The sequence below is a fragment of the Oncorhynchus mykiss genome, chromosome 14 (assembly GCF_057628025.1).
Source record: "Oncorhynchus mykiss isolate SJ-2025 chromosome 14, ASM5762802v1, whole genome shotgun sequence".
Taxonomy (NCBI): Eukaryota; Metazoa; Chordata; class Actinopteri; order Salmoniformes; family Salmonidae; genus Oncorhynchus; species Oncorhynchus mykiss.
In genome coordinates, this window is record NC_143035.1 from 24,705,803 (window position 1) to 24,733,139 (window position 27,337).

The 27,337-nt window shown below is 39.8% G+C and overlaps 1 protein-coding gene across 7 annotated transcripts; it reads left to right on the forward strand.

The window, feature by feature from the left end:
* Positions 1-369: 369 nt before the first annotated feature.
* Positions 370-26,935, forward strand: LOC110489017 (NXPE family member 3). Of its 7 annotated transcripts, none has more exons than XM_090198633.1 (6): positions 370-883; positions 12,232-12,308; positions 14,207-14,979; positions 25,213-25,280; positions 25,750-25,956; positions 26,201-26,935. In XM_090198633.1, exons 2-6 carry the CDS (start codon positions 12,243-12,245, stop codon positions 26,731-26,733), a joined length of 1,647 nt encoding a protein of 548 aa, XP_090054759.1. In that variant the 5' UTR covers positions 370-883; positions 12,232-12,242; the 3' UTR covers positions 26,734-26,935. The 7 variants fall into 7 exon arrangements, with proteins under 7 accessions (XP_090054759.1, XP_090054757.1, XP_090054756.1 ...); XM_090198631.1 differs by having other exon boundaries at positions 413-883; positions 12,229-12,308; XM_090198630.1 differs by having other exon boundaries at positions 522-904; positions 12,229-12,308.
* The last annotated feature ends 402 nt before the right edge of the window (positions 26,936-27,337 follow it).

The window sequence follows — 27,337 nt, forward strand, 5'->3', positions numbered from 1 at the left end:
AAATGTGCAAGACCCTCAGTTAAATTACACATTTTTAGAGGTAGGAATTTCCTCAAAATATGATCAATGGCTCGTTTGAGAGAAGAAATCCTCCCAAAATATGACATCAGCCAGTACTAAAATCTGACATGTATGATAGAATTTTTTGCGATCTAAAAGTCGTATTCCTATTAACTTCCAGGGTAGTGAGAGCAACTTTATCACGGTGCTACATCACACCGGACAGTTTTCTGCCTGATTGAATGCCAATAACTCAGATACACATGAAAACCTAAAATGATCCAGGGAATCGATAGACCTTCACTCAGAAATGCACAAAAACAATATAACATTCAAAATGGGCAAAATGGGTGAACCTTTCCTTTAAGCATACAGAGGAATATATCCAATGATATGTCGATCTATATTACTCATAAAATCAAGGCTCATTTAATTTTTGGTGACTTCCATCGTTATTGAATGTGTCTGTTTAAAAAAAAAAAAAATAATTTTGCAGTTGGTGGCCGTGACCAGTAAAAAAAAAAAACGTACTCTCTCTTTGGCATACTGCCCAGACAGACAGTCCTAGAAAATTTAAACTTGAGAAATTGCTCTTTGATAACAATCAATTTTTGTATATATATTTTTTAACGATTTTAATTTAAAACAATCACAGTAAGGTACTTAATTGTTACCCAGAAATGATTAGATAATGAGATTAAAACGGCTTCATTGGACCTTTTTAAATTCAGCTACAGTCGTAGGGTGGATAGCTGTAGGTTGGTACACTCTTTTTAGGTGGGGAGAGATGGTCGAAAGCCATTATAGGAGATAATCATAAATTACTAACCATTCAGCACCGTCTACGAGTCCGTCAAGAGGGTATTTCTGTGGAGATGCGCTTGTTGTAATGACCTTTACGTCAGTAAGTACAATATATTTTCAAAATAATACCTGGTGAGTAAATAAGACTTTAGAGAGTGTATGGAGAATACTATTTCATATCCGTTTTGTGGGGTAGGCTACTAGACTCCATGAATAATGGTAACATTTAACGTATGATCTGGAGCGTTTTCCTAAGATTAGTTTGATTAATTACACTCTGCTTAACCATTGAAGAAGGTCTTGTAAATGTTTCGGCTTGTTATTAACCACCCAGATTAATCAAGTATCAAAATACGCCATAGCCTAATTTTGCATGGAATTATAGAAATCAGTAGGCCTACCTCATATTTTTGATACCTACAATTTTCATTATTTGTTGTTCTTGTTAACCTAAAGTGAATGTAGCCTACATTATACATGTTTTCATTGACACAGGTTAATCCGACAAAAGTCTAATTGAAGCGGCAGATATAGGAGAAACCTTCTAAAGATAGACAACATTTTTATTCGTTCCACAGGGGTGAATATTTGTTTTGTAGAACTTTCTTTATTGTGACAAATGATGGTGGAAACGGTGTTTTTCGAGTAAATGGTGATTGCCGAATCTTTTGAAGGTAGCTACGTAGGGCACGTTATGTCACCGTAACTTTAACGTTCCACTTCACATTTAATTTTAAATGCCTACTGCTTGCAAAATAAACATTCAACTATGCAAATAATGTTTATTTGCAGGACAAGGATTGTACAGACCTTCAATAATGCCTGAATTGCTTCGCCTTACTTTTGTGGTTGGCTGGCAAGTTTAACCATCCAATTGTTTCCGATCTACAGGAGTGCACGTTTCACCAGGGCACGGACCGTGGCGATACGTTTGCACATTATAACTATGAGAATATTGCAAACATTACTGAATTCTTGCATTATATCTGTTCGGGCTTTTACGGGCTACCGTAGACATGAAACTGCGCAATTGGCCTAAATGGGTAATGGGAACACTTCGATCACCTCATTATTATTCGACACTATAGTTTTTGCTAATATAAAGGCTCTGAAAGTGTTACATTTGTAATCATTCAAGAGTGTTGAAATCCTACCTTGAAATAACTGTCTCGCCTGTAATGATGTCAGAGCTGTACAGAGCACATCAGTCAATCAGCCACTGAAATAGCCGCCTAGCTAACATTTCAATTATTTTCAATCATCATATTTGTCACTTTGGTCCTACAATTTAATTGATGAATGAATTGTATTTTATTGCACCGATAAACTGATGGTTAAATGGAAATGTACAACTGTCGAGTTTATTTTCTATATGCGACTTTTCTATAGGTCAACAAAGAAAATCACTGGACAAGTTCATGGAAACTTAGCTAGTGACTTAACCTTTCCGAGTTTGTAGACTACTCAGTACTCTACTTTTTTTGTACCAGATTGTCGAGATGTGTTAAATTAATCTTGTTTCCCATGCAGGAAATAGTATATTTTGAGTAATTTAAGTACATGATTGTAAAATAACAATTATGGTGGTTTAGTCTTCACAAAAGAAGTGTCATTATCAGAACTATATGAATATTAGGTTAATGTATCTAATGCATCATTATGTTTTCCTTATTATTATTTACTTCAGTAGGCCTATCATGGTTGTTCAGTTCATATGCATAAGAGCCAACAGTGACAGTTTTGAAGGTATTTCGTACACTTTGTATTTTGTTGTCCAATAAGGCCAATAAGAACAAACTCTCGGATAGCCTATAAACGCCTTTTGATTAATTGTTGACTATTGATGATACTCTAGTTTGATCTAAGGACTGCTTTGGACTGTCAGAAGTATGAAGCATTGGCTGTAGCAAACTTTGTTTAAGCCCCATAGTGGTGCAAGATTGCATTCTTCAGAGGGATTTACTGCTCTGTTTACTGTATTTTACAGGAAAGTTTAGTTATGTTTAGATATAATCCATATAGCCTGTATTCAAACAAATCCAGCATAAAGTGTTTGAACATCATCTTTCATTATGACATGGTGGTTGCCTACTAGAAAGCAAGTTTGAACGAGTCTTTTTGAAGTGCAAATACATTACAGCTATGCTGGAGTGGAAAGGACATATCCCAACATGCACCAGCTGCAGCACAGCCTGCCCAATAGGCTACATTTACAGAGACCTCATTCCTTGCTTCAGGTAGACGTGACTGAGTATTTATTCCTGTCAACAGGGTTGGGGAGTAACTGATTACACACATGTATAATTTGATTGCAAAAATCCTAAAACAAATCAATTACTTAACCAGCAAAAAGATTGTCATCAGGTGACAGATACTTTTGAAAAAAATAGATGATTTTTTTTGGGATTACTTTAAAGAACCAGTGCAGTCAAACTAGATTTTTCTGTGTTTTATGCTGCCTAGAAGGCCAGCATCCTGGAGTCGCCTCTTCACTGTTAATGTTTCTGGCTATTTTGAGCCTGTAATCGCACCCACAAATGCTGATGCTCTAGATACTCAACTAGTCTAAAGAAGGCCTGTTATATTGTTTCTTTAAACTGGACAACAGTTTTCAGCTGTGCTAACATAATTGCAAAATGGTTTTCTAATGATCAATTATCCTTTTAAAATGATGAACTTGGATTAGCTAACACAACGTGGAACACAGGAGTGTGTGTTGCTTGTAATGGGCCTCTGTACGCCTATGTAGATATTCCAAAGGAAATCAGCAGTTTCCCCCTACAATAGTCATTTACAACATTAACAATGTCTACACTGTATTTCTGATCAATTCAATGTTATTTTAAATGGACAAAAAATGTGCTTTTCTTTCAAAATCAAGGACATTTCTAAGTGATCCCAAACTTTTGAAAGGTAGTGTATACAGTTTGAAGTCAGAATTTTACATACACCTAGCCAAATGCATTTAAACTCAGTTTTTCACCATTCCTGACATTTAATCCTAGCAAAAATTCCCTGTCTTAGGTCAGTTAGGATCACTCCTTTATTTTAAGAATGTGAAATGTCAGAATAATAGCGGAGAGAATGATTTATTTCAGCTCTTACTTCTTTCATCACATTCCCAGTGGGTCAGAAGTTTGCATACACTCAATTAGTATTTGGTAGCATTGCATTTAAATAGTTTAACTTGGGTCAAACGTTTCAGGTAGCCTTCCACCAGCCTCCCACAATCAGTTGAGTGAATTTTGGCCATTTCCTCCTGACAGAGCTGATGTAACAGAGTCAGGTTTGTAGGCCTCCTTGCTCGCACATGCTTTTTCAGTTCTGCCCACACATTTTCTATAGGTTTGAGGTCAGGGCTTTGTGATGGCCAATACCTTGACTTTGTTGTCCTTAAGCCATTTTGCCTCAACTTTGGAAGTATGCTTGGGGTCATTGTCCATTTGGAAGACCCATTTGCGACCAAGCTTTAACTTCCTGACTGATGTCTTGAGATGTTGCTTCAATATATACACATACATTTCCTACCTCATGATGCCATCTATTTTGTGAAGTGCACCAGTACCTATTGCAGCAAAAGCACCCCCACAACATGATACTGCCATCCCTGTGCTTCACGTTTGGGATGGTGTTCTTTGGTCTGCAAGCCTCCCCCTTTTTCCTCCAAACATAACGGTCATAATGGTCATTATGGCCAAACAGTTCTATTTGTGTTTCAACAGACCAGAGGACATTTCTCCAAAAGTATGATCTTTGTTGCCATGTGCAGCAAACCGTATGGTGGTTTTGGAGCAGTGGCTTCTTCCTTGCTGAACGACCTTTCAGATTATGTAGATATTGGACTCGTTTTACTGTGGATACAGATACTTTTGTACCTGTTTCCTCCAGCATCTTCACAAGGTCCTTTGCTGTTGTTCTGGGATTGAGTTGCACTTTTGTACCTGTTTCCTCCAGCATCTTCACAAGGTCCTTTGCTGTTGTTCTGGGATTAAGTTGCACTTTTCACACCAAATTACGTTAATCTCTAGGAGACAGAACGCGTCTCCTTCCTGAGCGGTATGACGGCTGTGTGGTTCAATGGTGTCTATTCTTGCGTACTATTGTTTGTACAGATGAACGTGGTACCTTCAGGCATTTGGAAATTTCTCCCAAGGATGAACCAGGCTTGTGGAGGTCTACACTTTTTCTTCTGAGATCTTGGCTGATATCTTTTGATTTTCCCATGATGTCAAGCAAAGAGGCACTGAGTTTGAAGGTAGGCCTTGAAATACATCCACAGGTACACCTCCAATTGACTCAAATGAGGTCAATTAGCCTATCAGACTCTTCTAAAGCCATGACATAATTTTCTGGAATTTTCCAAGCTGTTTAAAAGCACAGTCAACTTAGTGTATGTAAACTTCTGACCCACTGGAATTGTGTGTCGTGGTAATTTCCTGTAGTACTAAGTGAAAGGAGAGTTTACAAACCACACACAAGTCAGAGTTCTACTTTAAACTTCATATTTTCATAATATGAGCTTCAACATAGCCCTTTGTCTCTCAGATCAATTCAGTGTCTATAAATTAATTCTGAGTGTCAACATAATGGCAACTGAGATCTTTTATAACAAAGATCCACCCCCCAGTTGACATGACAAACCACAGATAATAGGAAAACTGCACAAAGGCCTTATACTTGAGAGAGGAGTATCCCATAGCCAGATAGCATTAGCTATAAATTATCGTTCAGTTTGCTCTCTAAGACGAGGTTCTACTTCTCGTTCTTGGTACTTCCTATTACCAAAACATTACCTCATCCAATGGCATATATCAATTGTCAATTCTAGATACTCCCATCTCAAATACAACTCCACATGGACAAGCTCCCTGAGAGGAGTGAGCCTCTAGGTCATATACTATGAAAGACAAGTTTCAACATCAGAGGGGACATACAATGGTTCTAGACACTGCCATACTCCTCCCCCCAATGGGAAAAGGAGGGAGTGACTGGAGTACAGACATAGTGGAGCCCTTCATATGGTTTAACAGATATATTCATTATGAAGACAATGTTCAAACCTGACTTCTCCCTTTCTGATATTCTGCCTATTACCAGACATGTAAAAGACAAGCCTGACCTATCCCCTCTCTGGGCCCCAAGTCACTTTTCCCTAGAGAAGCATATTATGAAAGTAGATAAAATATATTATTTATCAATGTTACCTAACTAATTCTGATTCAGCTACGACATGTGATACAGTGAAATAATCTGTCTGTAAACAATTGTTGGAAAATGTACTTGTGTCATGCACAAAGTAGATGTCCTAACCGACTTGCCAAAACTATAGTTTGTTAACAAGAAATTTGTGGAGTGGTTGAAAAACGAGTTTTAATGACTCCAACCTAAGTACGTAAACTTCTGACTTCAATTGTACGAAAAAAACGAAAAACAGACTATTTACACGGGATAAGACAAACACACATCCGACTGCTACGCCATCTTAGATTGTGTGTTGAAGCAAACTGTATTTCCACACTTTGTGTTTGGAATAATAGCCTACTGTGAAATTGTCAAAATGATGATAATGCACTTATGTAATCCTTTTCAGACAGTTAGCGGAATATCACCGAGTTCCCAGGTCTAGGTGACCAAATCCACGAAATTAACAAACAAATCAACATGCAAAAAAGTATTACTTCAACAACATAAGCATGCATAAAAAGGTATTTAACTGCAACAAAATGACCATTCCAAAACATAGATTTTTATTGTTAAACGTGACAATGTACACTGATAGTGTTAGCCAGCTAGCTAGAGTGGGCAAGTTAGCTGGTCCTGCTGATGGACATAGGTGCTGACGTATCACCACCCATGCAAAGTTTTCGACTGTGATTAGTCTTCTTCGGTGAGGTTTAACGTGGTTGGCATCCAATAAATGTTGCATTACCGCCACCTATAAGACTGGAACACAACTTTGTCCGGCAAAGACTCAACATCAAAACTAAAAAAGAAGAGACAAGGGTCCACTTTTTCCAAAAACTTCACGCCTACTGTCACCTGTGATTGGTCCACAACAACATCATCACTTCAAAAATAGAGCAGAATCCTATTTTCTCTGCCCCAGCTGAGCAGCTTCCATTGGCACGAGCACTGCCGACTGCTCCACCTGGATATAATTTCTATCCAGAATTTTTATTATATAGCCAATTTTGACTTTGTCTGTGGTAACTAGTGGAAATGGTTGTGCCTGTTGTTCACATGCGTATCTGTCCTCTCATTGGCTAGAATTGTCCCACCTGATCTTGGCTCCTCCTGACTGCCTTCTATTTTTGAAGACATTTATTTTCCTTGTTAGAACGGCCACTAGAGTATCATGATATGATTATTTAGTGTCTCATAATTATGACTTGCATATATCTTAATTTTGAGATGTCCCTTTTGCTAGCTTGCTAGCTCCGGCCCGCCGAGCCACTCACTGGACCCCTATGATCACTCGACTATGCATGCCTATCCCTAATGTCAATATGCCTTGTCCATTACTGTTTTGGTTAGTAATTATTGCCTTATTTCACTGTAGAGCCCCTAGCCCTGCTCAATACACCTTAGTTAACCCTTTAGTTCCACCTCCCACACATGCGGTGACCTCACCTGGTTTAAATGATGTTTCTACAGACAATATCTCTCTCATCGTCACTCAATGCATAGGTTTACCTCCACTGTATTCAAATCCTACCATACCTTTGTCTGTACATTATGCCTTGAATCTATTCTACCATGCCCAGAAACCTGCTCCTTTTACTCTCTGTTCCGAACGTACTAGATGACCAATTCTTATAGCCTTTAGCCGTACCCTTATCCTACTCCTCCTCTGTTCCTTTGGTGATGTAGAGGTTAATCTAGACCCTGCAGTGCCGAGCTCCACTCCCATTCCCCAGGCGCTCTCATCTGTTGATTTCTGTAACCATAAAAGCCTTGGTTAATGCATGTTAACATTAGAAGCCTCCTCCCTAAATTTGTTTATTCACTGCCTTAGCACACTGCCAATCCGGATGTCCTAGCTGTGTCTGAATCCTGGCTTAGGAAGACCACAAAAAACCCTGAAATTTCCATCCCTAACTATAACAATTTCCGACAAGATAGAACTGCCAAAGGGGGCGGAGTTGCAATCTACTGCAGACAAAGCCTGCAAGGTTCTGTCTTACGAGATTCTACTTTTAAAAATTCACCTTTCCAGAATTCACCTTTCCAGAAACAAGTCTCTCACTGTTGCCGCTTGCTATAGACCACCTTCTGCCCCCAGCTGTGCCTTGGACACCATATGTGAATTGATTGCCCCCCATCTATCTTCAGAGCTTGTGCTGTTAGGTGACCTAAACTGGGAAATGTTTAACACCCCGGCCATCCTACAATCTAAGTTTGATGCCCTCAATCTCACACAAATATCAATGAACCTACCAGGTACAACCCCAAATCCATAAACACGGGCACCCTCATGGATATCCTCCTAACCAACCTGCCCTCCAAATACACCTCTGCTGTCTTCAACCAGGATCTCAGCGATCATTGCCTCATTGCCTGTGTCCGTAATGGGCCTGCGGTCAAACGACCACCCCTCATCACTGTCAAAGACTCCCTAAAACACTTCAGCGAGCAGGCATTTCTAATCGACCTGGCCCGGGTATCCTGGAAGGATATGGACCTCATTCCATCAGAGGATGCCTGGTTATTCTTTAAAAGTGCTTTCCTCACCATCTTAAATAAGCATGCCCCATTAAAAAAAAATTGAACCAGGAACAGATATAGCCCTTGGTTTACTCCAGCCCTGACTGCCCTTGACCAGCACAAAAACATATTGTGGCGTATTGCAATTGCATCGAATAGCCCCCACGATATGCAACTTATCAGGGAAGTTAGGAACCAATATACACAGGCAGTCCGGAAAGCAAAGGCTAGCTTTTTCAAACAGAAATTTGCATCCTGTAGCACAAACTCAAAAAGGTTCTGGGACACTGTAACGTCTATGGAGAATAAGAGTACCCCCTCCCAGCTGCCCACTGCACTGAGGCTAGGAAAAACTGTCACCACCGATACATTCACAATAATTGAGAATTTCAATAAGCATTTTTCTACGGCTGGCCATGCTTTCCACCTGGCTACCCCTACCTCGGTCAACAGCCCTGCACCCCCCACAGCAACTTGCCCAAGCCTCATCCATTTCTCCTTCACCCAAATCCAGATAGCTGATGTTCTGAAAGAGCTGCAAAATCTGGACCCCTACAAATCAGTCGGGCTAGACAATCTGGACCCTACAATTATCTGCCTAAATTGTTGCAACCCCTATTACTAGCCTGTTCAACCTCTTTCGTATCGTCTGAGATCCCCAAAGATTGGAAAGCTGCCGCGGTCATCCCCCTCTTCAAAGGGGGAGACAATCTAGACCCAAACTGGTGCAGACCTATATCTATCCTACCCTGCCTTTCTAAGGTCTTCGAAAGCCAAGTTAACAAACAGATCACCGACTATTTTGAATCCAGCCACACCTTCTCCGCAATGCAATCTGGTTTCCGAGCTGGTCATGGGTGCACCTCAGCCACGCTCAAGTTCCTAAACGGTATCATAACCATCATCGATAAGAGGCAATACTGTTCAGCTGTATTCATCGACCTGGCCAAGGCTTTCGACTCTGTCAATCACCACATTCTTATCGGCAGACTCAACAGCCTTGGTTTCTCAAATGACTGCCTCGCCTGGTTCACCAGCTACTTCTCAGGCAGAGTTCAGTGTGTCAAATCGGAGGGCCTCTTGTCCGGACCTCTGGCAGTCTCTATGGGGGTGCCACAGGGTTCAATCCTCGGGCCGACTCTTTTCTTTGTACACATCAATGATGTCGCTCTTGCTCCTGGTGATTCTCTGATCCACCTTTAAGCAGACAACACCATTCTGTATACTTCTGGCCATTCCTTGGACACTCTTAACTATCCTCGAGACAAGCTTCAATGCCATGCGACTCTCCTGTGGCCTCCAACTGCTCTTAAATGCAAGTACAACTAAATGCATGCACCTAAACCAATCGCTGCCCACCCGCCCGTCCAGCATCATTACTGGTGGTTCTGACTTAGAATATGTGGACAAATACAAGTACCTAGGTGTCTGGTTAGACTGTAAACTCTTACAGCCTCACATTAAACATCTCCATTCCAAAATGAAATCTAGAATCGGTTTCCTATTTCGCAACAAAGCAACCTTCACTCATGCTGCCAAACATACCCTCGTGAAACTGACTATCCTACCGATCCTTGACTTTGGCGACGTCATTTACAAAATAGCCTCCAACACTCTACTCAGCAAATTGGATGCAGTCTATCCCAGTGCCATCCGTTTTGTCACCAAATCCCCATATACTACCCACCACTGCGACCTGTATGCTCTCGTTGGCTGACCCTCGCTTCATATTCGTCGTTAAACCCACTGGCAACAGGTCATCTATAAGTCTTTGCTAGGAGCCCGATATCTCACAGGATGTATAAATCAGAAATGTCCCTTTAGAACTCACCACCAAATGGGGTAATAAGAGGAAGTCCAGCGGCGGGAAGAAGGAGAAGGTGGAGGTAGATGAAACTTGGCCAACGTTCTACACATTTTTTTTGTCAATGGAACATTATATCTCAATTTAGTTTTCTTTTCTGTTACGAACAGTGTGAACTAAGTTTTGTGGACTTTTTTTGTTGTTTAAAAGGAGTACATGGGGAATGTATTTATTGCACTCGTGCACTTCACAGAGAAGGCGTTCCCTGATGGAAATTTGCAAATACATGCTAAAACGTGACAATAGGATCTCACTCTCTTGCTTGGCTTTGCCCACCTCCTTACTTGTTCTGCACACAATGCTTATTTTGCTCCCATTGGATATGACACTGTTGAGATATCTTGGCTTAGTTACCAGTATCTTTGCTCATGTTCTTGTCACTTGCTAACAAGCTAGCTAGAAAATTTCAGCTACCACAGTCATGTCAAACATTGCACCTAGAATGAAACACTAGCTGCATTTCTGTTTGTTTGAGCCTTTGTTATATTGGTATTTACTTGGCTATATCCATAATGATGTTGATGAGGTCTGACAGCCAGGCAGCAATGCTTATATTAACCTCCTCTGTTACAAAACAAATAGTAGCCTTCAATATAAAGTTGTTTTTGATCAAATAAAAACCTGTCACTTTTGTGCTTTTACACATTTTTCGCGATATCCAATTGATAGTTTCAGTCTAGTCCCATCGCTGCATCTCCCGTACGGACTCAGAAGAGGCAAAGGTCGAGAGCCATGCATCCGCCGAAACACGACCCTTCCAAGCAACACTGCTTCTTGACACACTGCTCGCTTAACCCAGAATCCAGCCGCACCAATGTGTCGGAGGAAACACCGTACACCTGGCGACTGAAGTCTTCTTGCAGGCACCTGACCCACCACAAGGAGTCGCTAGGACAAGGAAATACAGTGAGCCAAACCTTCCCCTAACCCGGATGACGCTGGGCCAATTGTATGCCGTCTCACGGTCACTGCTGGCTGTGACACAGCCTGGAATCGAACCCGAGTATGTAGTGATGCCTCGAGCACTGCGATGCAGTGACTAAGTACCGCTGCCCCACTCGGGAGGCCCACTTTGTCACTTTGTCACTTTGTCAATTGTAGTAATTAAAGTTTCAGCTATTATGACATTGGCTCAAATCTAGGTTTTGCCTTTATATTTCAAGAAAATGAACAACAATAATATCAGTCAGTTAACATGACCTTTATGAATTATGAATTTCTGCTTTAAGTGATTTTTGGATTACATAAATGCATCAAGATTTACAAAAACTTACGTTAGCTGATGATCTCCTAAATCGGTGTTTACCATCCAAACAATTAATTTCCCAATTGGCTTTGGCCAACGAGCTAAGGCGGAGTTAGTGCCAACAAAAAGATGCCATTACTATTGCTCTCTAAACGGTGCCCATCTGCGTCTCCTCCAGTGCGAGCACGAGCTGCAGTGTATAGCTTCATGCACTAGCAACAACCGTTGAATTAGCAGCTCTCTATTTTCATCAAGAATATTTCGTGGTAGACTTTACCAAACAGAACTGAAAATGTGACCAGACAAGCAGCAATTGACAAAACAATGCATGCAGTCAGCTAGATGGCTAACTTTAGCGTCCACCATCCTCATGTGTTTCTCTAGCAGTGAAGTTCTCTCCAGAGGCCAAGTACAAAGCAAAGCAGATTGTTGATTTGCCCAATCAATCCTGCTGAGAACTTGATAAATTCAGCTTCCCCTCTGAGAATAAACCAGACCTACATTATAGGTCATTCTATTAATTTACACATTTTCATTCATATTTGTATAATTGTGACTGTTTATTATTACTGTACTCAAGTTCACTTTGATGTTCTCTTTAATTTACCAGCAGATATATGGAGGATGGGAAGACTGCTTCAGCTACTGATATTGGCTTTGATACTACTGATCTGCATTTATGTATTATTTGTAAGTTCTAACATTTTAAACATTTATTTTGTTTTAGTCATTTTGAAGCTATACATTGTTTACGACAGCATTATTGATACAAGATTATACAGTGCATTCATATCCGTCCCCTTTTTTCACATTTTATGTTACAGCCTTATTCTAAAATTGATTAAATAAAGAAAATCCTCATCAATCTACACATAATGCCTCGTAACATTTTAGAAAATTGATAAAAAACAAATCACAGAAACACCTTAAGTATTCAGACCCTTTGCTATGAGACTCGAAATTGAGCTCGGGTGTATCCTCTTTCCGTCGATCATCCTTGAGATGTTTCTACAACCTGATTGGAGTCCACCTGTGGTAAATTCAATTGATTGGACATGATTTAGAAAGGCACACTGTCTTTATAAGGTCCCACAGTTGACAGTCTGTCAGAGCAAAAACCCAGCCATGAGGTCGAAGGAATTGTCCGTAGAGCTCCGAGACAGGATTGTATTGAGGCAAAGATCTGGGGAAGCTTACAAAAAAATATCTGCAGCATTGAATGTCCTCAAGAACACAGTGGCCTTCTTCATTCTTAAATGGAAGAAGTTTGGAACCATCAAGACTCTTCCTAGAGCTGTCAGCCCGGCCAAACTGAGCAATCGGGGGAGAAGAGCCTTGGTCAGGGAGGTGACCAAGAACCCGATGGTCACTCTGACAGAGCTCCAGTTTTGCAGCACACCAACATTCGGGCCCTTATGATAAATTGGCCAGATGGAAGCCACTCCTCAATAAAAGGCATGACAGCCCGTTTGGAGTTGACCATAAGGCACCTAAAGACTCTCAGACCAGGAGAAACAGATTCTCTCGTCTGATGAAATCAAGATTGAACTCTTTGAACTCTTTGGCCTGAATGCCAAGCAATGCCAAATCTGGAGGAAACTTGGCACCATCCCTAAGGTGGCGGATAGCCTAGTGGTTAGAGTGCTGGGCCAGTAACCGAAAGGTTTCTGGATTGAATCCCCGAGCTGACAAGGTGAAAATATGTCATTCTGCCCCTCAACAAGGCAGTTAACCCACTGTTCCCCGGTAGGCCATCATTGTAAAAAATAATTAAAGCGTGGTGGCAGCATCGTGGTGTGGGGATGTTTTTCAGCTGCAGGGACTGGGAGACTAGTCCCTGCCAGTATTGAGGGAAAGATGAACGGAGCAAAGTAAAGAGATCCTTGATGAAAACCTGCTCTAGAGCACTCAGGACGTCAGACTGGGGTGGAGGTTCACCTTCCAACTGGACAATGACTCTAAGCACACAGCCAAGACAACACATGAGTGGCTTTGGGACAAGTCTCTGAGTGTCTTTGAGGAGCCAAAGCCCGGACTTGAACCCAATTGAACATCTCTGGAGAGACCTGAAAATATATGTGCAGCAACACTCCACATACAACCTGACAGAGCTTGAGAGAATCTGCAGAGAAGAATGGGATAAACTCCCCAAATACAGGAGTGCCAAGCTTCTAGCGTCATACCCAAGAAGACTTGAGGCTGTAATCCCTGCCAAAGGTGCTCCAACAAAAGTACTGAGTATAAAGTGTCTGAAAACTTATGTAAATGTTATATTACATTTGCTAAAATCTCTAAACCTGTTTTTGCTTTGTCAATATGGGGTATTGTGTGTGTAGATTGAGGGAATATAACAATTTAATCAATTTTAGAATAAGGCTGTCATAACTTGTCAAAATGTGGAAAAGGTCCAGACGTCTGAATACTTTCCGAATGCACTGTGTTTGGGGTTTTGATGGGGTAAGACAGCTATACTAAGCTCAAGAGGTATTAAGGTACACTTTATATGTGCCTCTAGGCTTTAGTCAATATAATGATTAGGCCAATAGTTTGTCTGGTGATAAACAGATTCTTTCTTTGTCTCACTGTAGGTATGTCAATTCAACCAGTGCCTGCTGAATGTGTCACCATCCAATCATCTCAAATACAACCACACTAGCTTCACAAGTTGTGGTGGAATCACCAACAGGACATTTACACCAACCAATGACTCCTCAATAAGTAAAGAGGAATGGGAATCTCTGCTCACAGAGCTACAATGGTCATTACCGCCTGTTGTCCCCTTATCCACAGATGAGGCCACAAACCCCACTAAGTGCTCATTCTCTGTTGTCAACCCCAATTCAAACCACACAGTTGGAGGGTTTATAGATGTGATTTTGATAGCTAGAGATACTAAAAACAGGATCAAAACCTATGGAGGGGACTTTTTTCAGGCCAAGTTGTTTAACTCAGAACTTAAGGCCAGTACTTATGGAGCTGTAACAGACCACTTTAATGGCACCTACACTGCCCGTCTGGCCCTGCTTTGGCCCGGACCTGCCAAGGTGTCCATCCGCCTAGTGCACTCCAGCGAGGCTGTGCAGGTACTGTGTAGGCAAAGGGAACAGGACCCAGATAAGGTCTACTTCCAAGGCTACTTTGAGGAGGGTGGCAAGCAGGAAACGGTGATGTGCAATGCCCAGAGAAGTCCTAGGCTGGTGGGGAATGACGCACAGTGTTGCTGTGAGTACAGAGAGCCAGTCACTGGGGAGACCTGGTTCTGTCGTCGGCCATCTTCCCTGCCTTGCCATGCTTTGACCTACCACAGCATGGGCGGTTACCAGGCAGTACTCTCCAAGGTGGAGACGACCCTTCTAAAGAGGTAGATACAGTGTCTTCAGAAAATATTCATACCCCTTGACTTATTCAATTTTTTTTTTTTACAGCCTAAATTCAAAATGGATGAAATGGATTTGTTTTCTGACCCGTCTACACACAACACCCCATAATGACAAAGTGAAAACATTAAATGTAATTTATGTAAGATTCACACCCGTTCTGGGTATGCTTTCCACACCTGAATTGTGCAACATTTGCCCATTATTCTTTTCAGAATTCTTCAAGCTCTGTCAAATTGGTTGTTTATCATTGCTAGATAACCCTTTAAAAGTCTTGCCATAGATTTTCAAGCAGATTTAAGTCAAAACTGTAACTCGACCACTCAGGAACATTCACTGTCTTCTTGGTAAGCAACTCCAGTATATATTTGGCCTTGTTTTTTAGGTTATTGTCCTGCTGAAAGGTGAATTTCCCAGTGTCTGTTGGAAAGCAGACTGAACCAGGTTTACATCTAGGATTTTTCTTGTGCTCAGATCCATTCTGTTTTGTTAAGGACTCTCCAGCAGTTATTTTTACAATATATGTTTTTGACATTCCTGAAGAAAATAATGTGCTTTTTACTCCATACATTTTCCCTGACACCCAAAAGTACTCCTTAGCAGGACAGGAAAATGGTCCAATTCATGCACTTCTCAAGAGAACATCCCTGGTCATCCCTATTGCCTCTGATCTGGTGGACTCACTAAACACAAATGCTTCATTTGTAAATTATATCTGAGTGTGCCCCTGGCCGTCCGTACATTTTTTTTAAAACAAGAAAACGATGTCGTCTGGTTTTCTTAATATAAGTTAATTTAAATGATTTATACTTTACCTTTTGATACTTAAATATATTTGAGCAATTACACTTTTGATATTTAAGTATATTTAAAACAAAACTTTTAGACTCTTAATCAATTAGTGTTTTACTTATTTAATTGTACTTTTACTTCTATTAAGGCATCTGTACTTTTACTCAAGTATGACATTTAGGTACTGTTTTCACCACTGCTCCCCAGGGCTTAATGATTACGAGCATACCCATAACATGATGCAGCCACCGCTATGTTTGAAAATATGGAGAGTGGTACTCAGTAATGTTTTGGATTTTACCTATACATAACACTTTGTATTCAGGACAAAAATGTAATTGCTTTGTAGTATTACTTTAGTGCCTTGTTGCAAACAGGATGAATGTTTGGGAATATTTAATAATGTACATGCTTCCTTATTTTCACTCTGTCAATTAGGTTGGTATTGTGGAGCAACTACAATGTTGTTGATCCATCCTCAGTTTTGTCCTATCATAGCCATTAAACTCTAACTATTTTAAAGTCACCATTGGCATGAAGGACAACTGTATCTTTGTAATGACTGGGTGTATTGATACACCATCCAAAGTGTAATTATTAACTTCACCATGGACCATGCATTTTTTTATTACCCATCTACCATTAGGTGCCCTACTTTAAGAGGCATTGAAAAACCTCCATGGTCTTTGTGGTTGAATCTGTGTTTGAAATTCACTGCTCGACCGAGGAACCTTAAAGATATTTGTGTGTGGGGTACAGAGATGAGGTAGTCATTCAAAAATCATGTTAAACACTATTATTGCATACAGAGTGAGTCCATGCAACTTATTATGTGACTTGTTAAGTTGATTTTGGCTCCTGAACTTAAGACTTGCCAACACAAAGGGGCTGAATACTTAATTAATTTGAAAAACATGATTTCACTTTGATATTACGGGGAATAGTGTGTAGGCCAGTGACGACAAAATCTGAATTTAATACATTATAAATTCAAGCTGTAAAACCAAATGTGGAAAGGTCAGAGTGTAAATTAATTCTAAAGGCAATGTATGTACAAATTTCTACAACTCACAGGGTTTATATGCAATTATACGCAATACAATCCATATAATAATTATGTTAACCACAAACTGAGCTGGTAGATTAGTCGGTCTACACATAGAGGGCAAAATATAGCCTTCACTCCAAGTTTAGTTTTGTGCAATGCACATCCAGGACCAAAAACAATTAGCTGACCTTAGATATCCTATTGGATAACATGGAACACAAGCCATGATACCAAAGGAAATTTGGGACAGAGTTGAGACCATGCAGAGTTGAGGCACATGCAGACCAAAAAGCGAAAGAGAATAAACATTAAAATATATATTTGCAGTGGGGTTATTGAGGTGAAGATTCTGTGGTGGGTTCTTCACTGTCAGTCCTCAAAGATGAAGTTGCATTGAATCAAATATATTATGTCAGATGATTTATCACGCATAAGGGCAGGGTGCAGCTAGTTTGGATTAATCCGCTAAATTAGAACAGTATGACAAAACGACAGAGGTTTATGATAAACCCAAACAAAATCCCTCCCCCAAATGACAAACAAAATAATGTATTGCATGATGAAGAATAACTAAACTATGTATACAAAGAGAACATTATTGGTTTTTCATTTAGAAGATACGGGGTGGAAACATGTATGGTGTGACAGACAAAACACTTGTTATTTATTCAACATTGGATTATCAGCTGATGTAAAGCAGTAAGGTTTGCTGGGCTGTGAGGGTCCCATGTACAAGGCCAAACTGGAAAGAGTCAACAATAGGGGATTTCCTGTTTAAAGCGAATGACGTTTATTATTATTTTAAGAGGCCTTCTTCCGATATTAAGGAGTGGTCCCACTAAGGAAGGGAGCACAGTGTGGCAAGCAGGAAACGGTGATGTGCAATGCCCAGAGAAGTCCTAGGCTGGTGGGGAATGATGCACAGTGTTGCTGTGAGTACAGAGAGCCAGTCGCTGGGGAGACCTGGTTCTGTCGTCGGCCATCTTCCCTGCCTTGCCATGCTTTGACCTACCACAGCATGGGCGGTTACCAGGCAGTACTCTCCAAGGTGGAGACGACCCTTCTAAAGAGGTAGATACAGTGTCTAGAGAAAATATTCATACCCCTTGACTTATTCCATTTTTTATTTTTTTTTACAGCCTAAATTCAAAATGGATGAAATGGATTTGTTTTCTGACCCGTCTACACACAACGCCCCATAATGACATAGTGAAAACATGAAATGTAATTTATGTAAGATTCACACCCGTTCTGGGTATGCTTTCCACACCTGAATTGTGCAACATTTTCATATTATTCTTTTCAGAATTCTTCAAGCTCTGTCAAATTGGTTGTTTATCATTGCTAGATAACCCTTTAAAAGTCTTGCCATAGATTTTCAAGCAGATTTAAGTCAAACTTGCAACTCGGCCACTCAGGAACATTCACTGTCTTCTTGGTAAGCAACTCCAGTATATATTTGGCCTTGTTTTTTAGGTTATTGTCCTGCTGAAAGGTGAATTTTCCCAGTGTCTGTTGGAAAGCAGACTAAACCAGGTTTACCTCTAGGATTTTTCTTGTGCTCAGATCCATTCTGTTTTGTTAAGGACTCTCCAGCAGTTATTTTTACGATATATGTTTTTGACATTCCTGAAGAAAATAATATTATTTTTACTCCATACATTTTCCCTGACACCCAAAAGTACTCCTTAGCAGGACAGGAAAATGGTCCAATTCATGCACTTCTCAAGAGAACATCCCTGGTCATCCCTATTGACTGATCTGGTGGACTCACTAAACACAAATGCTTAATTTGTAAATTATATCTGAGTATTGGAGTGTGCCCCTGGCTATCCGTACATTTAAAAAAAAAACAAGAAAACGATGTCGTCTGGTTTGCTTAATATAAGTTAATTTAAATGATTTATACTTTACCTTTTGATACTTAAATATATTTGAGCAATTACACTTACTTTTGATATTTAAGTATATTTAAAACAAAACTTTTAGACTCTTAATCAATTAGTGTTTTACTTATTTAATTTTACTTTTACTTCTATTAAGGTACAGTGCCTTGCGAAAGTATTCGGCCCCCTTGAACTTTGCGACCTTTTGCCACATTTCAGGCTTCAAACAAAGATATAAAACTGTATTTTTTTGTGAAGAATCAACAACAAGTGGGACACAATCATGAAGTGGAACGACATTTATTGGATATTTCAAACTTTTTTAACAAATCAAAAACTGAAAAATTGGGCGTGCAAAATTATTCAGCCCCCTTAAGTTAATACTTTGTAGCGCCACCTTTTGCTGCGATTACAGCTGTAAGTCGCTTGGGGTATGTCTATCAGTTTTGCACATCGAGAGACTGACATTTTTTCCCATTCCTCCTTGCAAAACAGCTCGAGCTCAGTGAGGTTGGATGGAGAGCATTTGTGAACAGCAGTTTTCAGTTCTTTCCACAGATTCTCGATTGGATTCAGGTCTGGACTTTGACTTGGCCATTCTAACACCTGGATATGTTTATTATTGAACCATTCCATTGTAGATTTTGCTTTATGTTTTGGATCATTGTCTTGTTGGAAGACAAATCTCCGTCCCAGTCTCAGGTCTTTTGCAGACTCCATCAGGTTTTCTTCCAGAATGGTCCTGTATTTGGCTCCATCCATCTTCCCATCAATTTTAACCATCTTCCCTGTCCCTGCTGAAGAAAAGCAGGCCCAAACCATGATGCTGCCACCACCATGTTTGACAGTGGGGATGGTGTGTTCAGCTGTGTTGCTTTACGCCAAACATAACGTTTTGCATTGTTGCCAAAAAGTTCAATTTTGGTTTCATCTGACCAGAGCACCTTCTTCCACATGTTTGGTGTGTCTCCCAGGTGGCTTGTGGCAAACTTTAAACAACACTTTTTATGGATATCTTTAAGAAATGGCTTTCTTCTTGCCACTCTTCCATAAAGGCCAGATATGTGCAATATACGACTGATTGTTGTCCTATAGACAGTCTCCCACCTCAGCTGTAGATCTCTGCAGTTCATCCAGAGTGATCATGGGCCTCTTGGCTGCATCTCTGATCAGTCTTCTCCTTGTATGAGCTGAAAGTTTAGAGGGACGGCCAGGTCTTGGTAGATTTGCAGTGGTCTGATACTCCTTCCATTTCAATATTATCGCTTGCACAGTGCTCCTTGGGATGTATAAAGCTTGGGAAATCTTTTTGTATCCAAATCCGGCTTTAAACTTCTTCACAACAGTATCTCGGACTTGCCTGGTGTGTTCCTTGTTCTTCATGATGCTCTCTGCGCTTTTAACGGATCTCTGAGACTATCACAGTGCAGGTGCATTTATACGGAGACTTGATTACACACAGGTGGATTGTATTTATCATCATTAGTCATTTAGGTCAACATTGGATCATTCAGAGATCCTCACTGAACTTCTGGAGAGAGTTTGCTGCACTGAAAGTAAAGGGGCTGAATAATTTTGCACGCCCAATTTTTCAGTTTTTGATTTGTTAAAAAAGTTTGAAATATCCAATAAATGTCAATCCACTTCATGATTGTGTCCCACTTGTTGTTGATTCTTCACAAAAAAATACAGTTTTATATATTTATGTTTGAAACCTGAAATGTGGCAAAAGGTCGCAAAGTTCAAGGGGGCCGAATATTTTCGCAAGGCACTGTATCTTTACTTTTACTCAAGTATGACATTTAGGTACTGTTTTCACCACTGTTCCCCAGGGCTTAATGATTACGAGCATACCCATAACATGATGCAGCCACCGCTATGTTTGAAAATATGGAGAGTGGTACTCAGTAATGTTTTGGATTTTACCTATACATAACACTTTGTATTCAGGACAAAAATGTAATTGCTTTGCAGTATTACTTTAGTGCCTTGTTGCAAACAGGATGAATGTTTGGGAATATTTAATAATGTACATGCTTCCTTATTTTCACTCTGTCAATTAGGTTGGTATTGTGGAGCAACTACAATGTTGTTGATCCATCCTCAGTTTTGTCCTATCATAGCCATTAAACTCTAACTATTTTAAAGTCACCATTGGCATGAAGGACAACTGTATCTTTGTAATGACTGGGTGTATTGATACACCATCCAAAGTGTAATTATTAACTTCACCATGGACCATGCATTTTTTTATTACCCATCTACCATTAGGTGCCCTACTTTAAGAGGCATTGAAAAACCTCCATGGTCTTTGTGGTTGAATCTGTGTTTGAAATTCACTGCTCGACCGAGGAACCTTAAAGATATTTGTGTGTGGGGTACAGAGATGAGGTAGTCATTCAAAAATCATGTTAAACACTATTGCATACAGAGTGAGTCCATGCAACTTATTATGTGACTTGTTAAGTGGATTTTGGCTCCTGAACTTAAGACTTGCCAACACAAAGGGGCTGAATACTTAATTAATTTGAAAAACATGATTTCACTTTGATATTACGGGGAATAGTGTGTAGGCCAGTGACGACAAAATCTGAATTTAATACATTATAAATTCAAGCTGTAAAACCAAATGTGGAAAGGTCAGAGTGTGAATTAATTCTAAAGGCAATGTATGTACAAATTAATCCCGCTAAATTAGAACAGTATGACAAAACGACAGAGGTTTATGATGAACCCAAACAAAATCCCTCCCCCAAATGACAAACAAAATAATGTATTGCATGATGAAGAATAACTAAACTATGTATACAAAGAGAACATTATTGGTTTTTCATTTAGAAGATACGGGGTGGAAACATGTATGGTGTGACAGACAAAACACTTGTTATTTATTCAACATTGGATTATCAGCTGATGTAAAGCAGTAAGGTTTGCTGGGCTGTGAGGGTCCCATGTACAAGGCCAAACTGGAAAGAGTCAACAATAGGGGATTTCCTGTTTAAAGCGAATGACGTTTATTATTATTATTTTAAGAGGCCTTCTTCTGGTATTAAGGAGTGGTCCCACTAAGGAAGGGAGCACAGTGGGAACGAGGATACAGTTGTCACGTTCTGACCCTAGTTATTGTGTTAATTGTTTGTTTTAGTGGATCAGGATGTGAGTTGGGTGGGCATTCTATGTTTTGTGTGTCTAGGTTGTTTTTCTGTGTTCGGCCTAGTATGGTTCTCAATCAGAGGCATGTGTCGTTAGTTGTCTCTGATTGAGAATCATACTTAGGTAGCCTGGGTTTCACTGTTTGGTGGGTGATTGTTTCCGTGTCTGTGTTTTACACCACACGGTACTGTTTTTGGTTTTGGTTATTCACGTTACGTTTATTGTTTTTGTATGGAGTGTTCAGTTTGTGTTTAAATAAACAACCATGGACACTTACCACGCCGCATATTGGTCCTCCGATCCTTCTCGCCTCTCCTCTTCAGACGAAGAGGAGGAAAACCATTACAACAGTATACAGTACTATTGTGTATTACTTTGTGTGTCATTTTCAATTGAGCTGTGAACTACAATACATAGGTCTATATTTATTATTAATAATACATTAAACTTCTATAGTTATTTTAATAAAGAACAAATGTAGATCATTTCAATTCATTCTTTAGTGACATTGAATGTAGCCATTAGGATACTTCGTTGTACACTACCATTCAAACGTTTGGGGTCACTTAGAAATGTCCTTGTTTTCGATGAAAGCATACATGAAATGAGTTGCAAAATGAATAGAAAATATAGTGAAGACATTGACAAGGTTATAAATAATGATTTTTTTTTTTACAAATTGAAATAATTGTGTCCTTCAAACTGCGCTTATGTCAATGAATCCTCCATTTGAAGCAATTACAGCCTTGCAGACCTTTGGCATTCTAGTTGTCAATTTGTTGAGGTAATCTGAAGTGATTTCACCCCATGCTTCCTGAGACACCTCTCACAAATTGGATTGGCTTGATGCCACTTCTTACATACCATACGGTCAAGCTGCTCCCACAACAGTGCAATAGGATTGAGATCCGGGGACTGTGCTGGCTACTCCATTATAGACAGAATACCAGTTGACTCCTTCTTCCCTAAATAGTTATTGCGTAGTTTGGAGCTGTGATTTGGGTCATTGTCCTGTTGTAGGAGGAAATTGTCTCCAATTAAGTGCAGTCCACAGGGTATGGCATTGCAAAATGGAGTGATAGCCTTCCTTCAAGATCCCTTTTACCCTGTACAAATCTCCCACTTTACCACCACCAAAGCACCCCCAGACCATCACATTGCCTCCACCATGCTTGACAGATGGCGTCAAGCACTCCTCCAGCATCTTTTCATTTGTTCTGCGTCTCACGGATGTTCTTCTTTGTGATCCGAAAACCTTTGCAAATCTGCCTAGAAGGCCAGCATCCCAGAGTCGCCTCTTCACTGTTGACCGTGAGACTGGTGTTTTGCGGGTACTATTTAATGAAGCTGCCAGTTGAGGACTTGTGAGGCGTCTGTTTCTCAAACTAGACACTCTAATGTACTTGTCCTCTTGCTCAATTGCGCACCGGGGCCTCCCACTCCTCTTTCTATTCTGGTTAGAGACAGTTTGCGCTGTTCTGTGAGGAAGTAGTACACAGCGTTGTACGAGATCTTCAGTTTCTTGGCAATTTTTCACATGGAATTGCCTTCATTTCTCAGAACAAGAATAGACTGACGAGTTTCAGAAGAAAGTTCTTTGTTTCTGGCCATTTAGAGCCTGTAATCAAACACACAAATGCTGATGCTCCAGATACTCAACTTCTCTAAAGAAGGCCAGTTTTATTACTTATTTAATCAGCACAACAGTTTTCAGCTGTGCTAACATAATTGCAAAAGGTTTTCTAATGATCAATTAGTCTTTTAAAATGATAAACATGGATTAGCTAACACAGCGTGCCATTGGAACACAGGAGTGATGGTTGCTGATAATGGGCCTCTGTACACCTATGTAGATATTCCATTAAAAAATCAGCTGTTTCCAGCTACAATAGTCATTTACAACATTAACAATGTCTACACTGTATTTCTGATCAATTTGATGTTATTTTAATATACAAACAATGTGCTTTTCTTTCAAAAACAAAGACATTTCTAAGTGACACCTAACTTTTGAACGGTAGTGTATTACTGTATGTGGACTGATATGAGGTGAATGGAATGTAGTTACCAAGGCCCTTTGCTTAAAAACCTCTTAAGGATCGGTCGCTTTTTTTCCCAATTTTCGGCTAAAATGACATACCCAAATCTAACTGCCTTGTAGCTCAGGACCTGCAGCAAGGATATGCATATTATTGACACCATTTTAAAGGAAACATTTTGAAATTTGTGGAAATGTGAAATGAATGTAAGAGAATATAACACATTAGATTCGGTAAAAGATAATACAAAGAAAAGACAATGCGCTTTTTAAAATGTTTTACCATCTTTGAAATGCAAGAGGAGATGGCAGCAGTGTATGTGCAAAGTTTTAGACTGATCCAATGAACCATTGCATTTGTGTTCAAAATGGGGTGTCAATACTGCCCAGATGTGCCTAATTGGTTTATTAATAACTTTTTAAGTTCCTAACTGCACTCTCCGCAAACAATAGCATGGTATTCTTTCACTGTAATAGCTACTATAAATTGGACAGTGCCGTTAGATTAACAATCATTTAAGCTTTCTGCCAATATCAGAAATGTCTATGTCCTGGGAAATATTCTTGTTACTTACAATCTCATGCTAATCGTATTAGCCTACGTTATCTCAACCGTCACGAGCAGGACCATCAATCCTGTAGAGGTTAATGATCATTTTGTAATGTATTACAGTCTGATTTACTTGGACGGTTTCCCATTTGATGCCGAAATTCTACATAGAGTCATTTATCTTTTAATCATCTCAGGAATACAATGTGATGGCGTCATTAAATTGCACGTCCCATTTTGCTCACTGCTGTACAGTCATATAAGCATGGCATAAAATGAGTCTGGGAATGTGTAGGAAATATCTCAATACTTTTAGGAACAACACAAAATGTAAATATTGGGGAAAATGTATCTTAAGGGAATTAGGTCAGACCAGCCCACATTCAACCGTTACTGATTAAAACCATTATTATATATATATATATATTAATTGAACCATGACTGATGATAGAGAGGACTTTAGGTGAGAGTACATTGAACTTAAACATCATAACTATTGAATTGTTCTGTAATTCGGTGTGTAGTATTGATGGCTGTCTCAGGTTGAGTATTGCATGTGGAACTCTTTTATTTGGAAGAGGCCCTGGTGTGAAACATGAAAAGTTTCTTGCAGCAAAGATGTTGAAACATATGGCACACATTTGGCACAGCAGCCATGTAGTAAACAGTACTAAGAACAAAAACGCAAAACACTTTTGGTTACTTGTTAACAACGTTTGAAATTATTGTAAACTTCCTTCTTCTCTGCAGTTCCACAAACATTATTGTACCAGGTGACGATTCAGCTATCGATGTCCAGCAACAGGACACTGAAATCCGTAAGTTGTTCCAAACTACTTCTCCTTTGCTAAACTTATGAACCAACAGCCAAGTCTGACATAGGCCTAGCTAATTGACTGCAACTCACAAGACTTTTGCAGAGACATCCGTATGTGTTTCTCACAGCTTTGACTTTCAGAAAAAAATATATAAAAACATAACCACAATGGTTGCTTCAAGGTGATGCAAGTCCTTTGCCAGTACAATTTGTTTTGACGGCGTTACATTACTTGTTTAATCTATCTCATTTGAATAATTTATATTCATAGATGATATTAAAAACATTTAAATTAATCACATGATTAGTTGTGGGATTATCACAATGAATGTCAAAATGAGGATATATAAAAACATTTCAAATTAATCACATGCTTTAGCCTAACGCATATGATTAATTATTAACCCACTGTTATCTATTAACCCCATGTTGTTCTAACATAGGCCTGAAAGTATTTTTTCTCTCTCTAGGATCACAAACAAAATGTCGTCCTGGTTTGCACACCTCAGTACCAGCTGGATTCTACTTCCAGGATCACTGGACGTCCCTGGTGTGTGACTCAAAATCCTTTCCCTCAGCTAAACTGATATCTGGATGCCTGAAGGACAAACAGATCCTTATGATGGGGGACTCCACTCTCCGTCAGTGGTTTGATTACCTGGAGGAAACTGTGCCAAGTATGATATAGTTTGTAATCAGTTTATTTTGTCAATATGTTTGTAGTCAAGTCCATGTGTTCAAATGGGTTTACATGGGTTAATAAAGCTTTGGCCAGGCAATTATGTAACTAGTATTGTTGAATGAAAAGACACCCAAGTAAGTCACCCAAATAACTTTTAGAACTTCTTTCTTTAATGCATATCCCAGCACATTGTTTGTCTGAATTCAGATATTTGCATAAAACTTATGATCCTTCTGCAGCATTGATACGCCTGAACCTTCACACATCAAGCAAATCGGGCCCCTTTGAGGCAGTCGACACCCAGTCCAACACCCGTATCATCTGGCGGGCCCATGGGATCCCTATACGGACAAGCAAGACCCCTTGGGCTGACCTTCACTACATCGCCAGGGAGGTGGAGGATATGGCAGGGGGTGCACACTCTGTAGTCGTCTTCACCATCTGGGCTCATTTCACCACATACCCATTGGCTATGTACGCACACCGTCTGGTCGTCATCCGTAGGGCTGTGGTGTCGCTCCTTAGCCGATCTCCCACTACCCTGGTAGTGATCAAGTCAGCCAACACGGGCTACAAGGATGTGTACGGCAGCGACTGGCTCTCCTGGCAGCTCGACATGGCACTCAGGGAAATATTCAAGGACTTGCCTCTGGTCCTCATTGACGTTTGGCAGATGACCTCCTGCCACTATTCTCCGGACAACATTCACCCACCCTCTGTGGTGATCCAAAATGAAGTGGATCTCTTCCTGTCCTTTGTTTGTCCACAGTGAAAAATGTTGTAGTCATGCCTGTAATAACATTGTGCCTTACTGTGTACAAAATGCTGTCTCCGAAAGGATTCTACAGTATATTGGAAAAGGGATTGTAATGTTAGGAAGATAATTCCTTTAAAAACTGTTTGCCTGATTCAAAATGAATGTAAAGCTTTTCTAACTGGCCTTATTTAAAAATAAAAACTACTTTAACTATGAACACTCTTCAAAACTATGGCAAACCACAGAGCTCAATGTTTTCTTTACAACCAAAATCCCCTCAACCTTTATCATTTCTGTTTCTCACACATTTCTGAGAATAGCATAACTATTAATATCCACAGAGAATCGATTCAAGAGAAGCGCTGATACCCAGTGCTCCTAGTTGTATTTTAAGCACTTAATGAGATTTTCATTTAAATATTATTTGATAGATTATTATTGACACTTAATACAGATTATGTGAATTTACTTTTAAATACATTATGTGCAATTGAGAAGGACACATGAGATTCGCAGTAAGAAACTCGTTGCAGGTTTTGAAAATCAGTGTTTTACTTTTAATCTTACCCAGTGATGTCACGGATACCTTTTATTTTTATCCACAGATTATAGAAAAGAA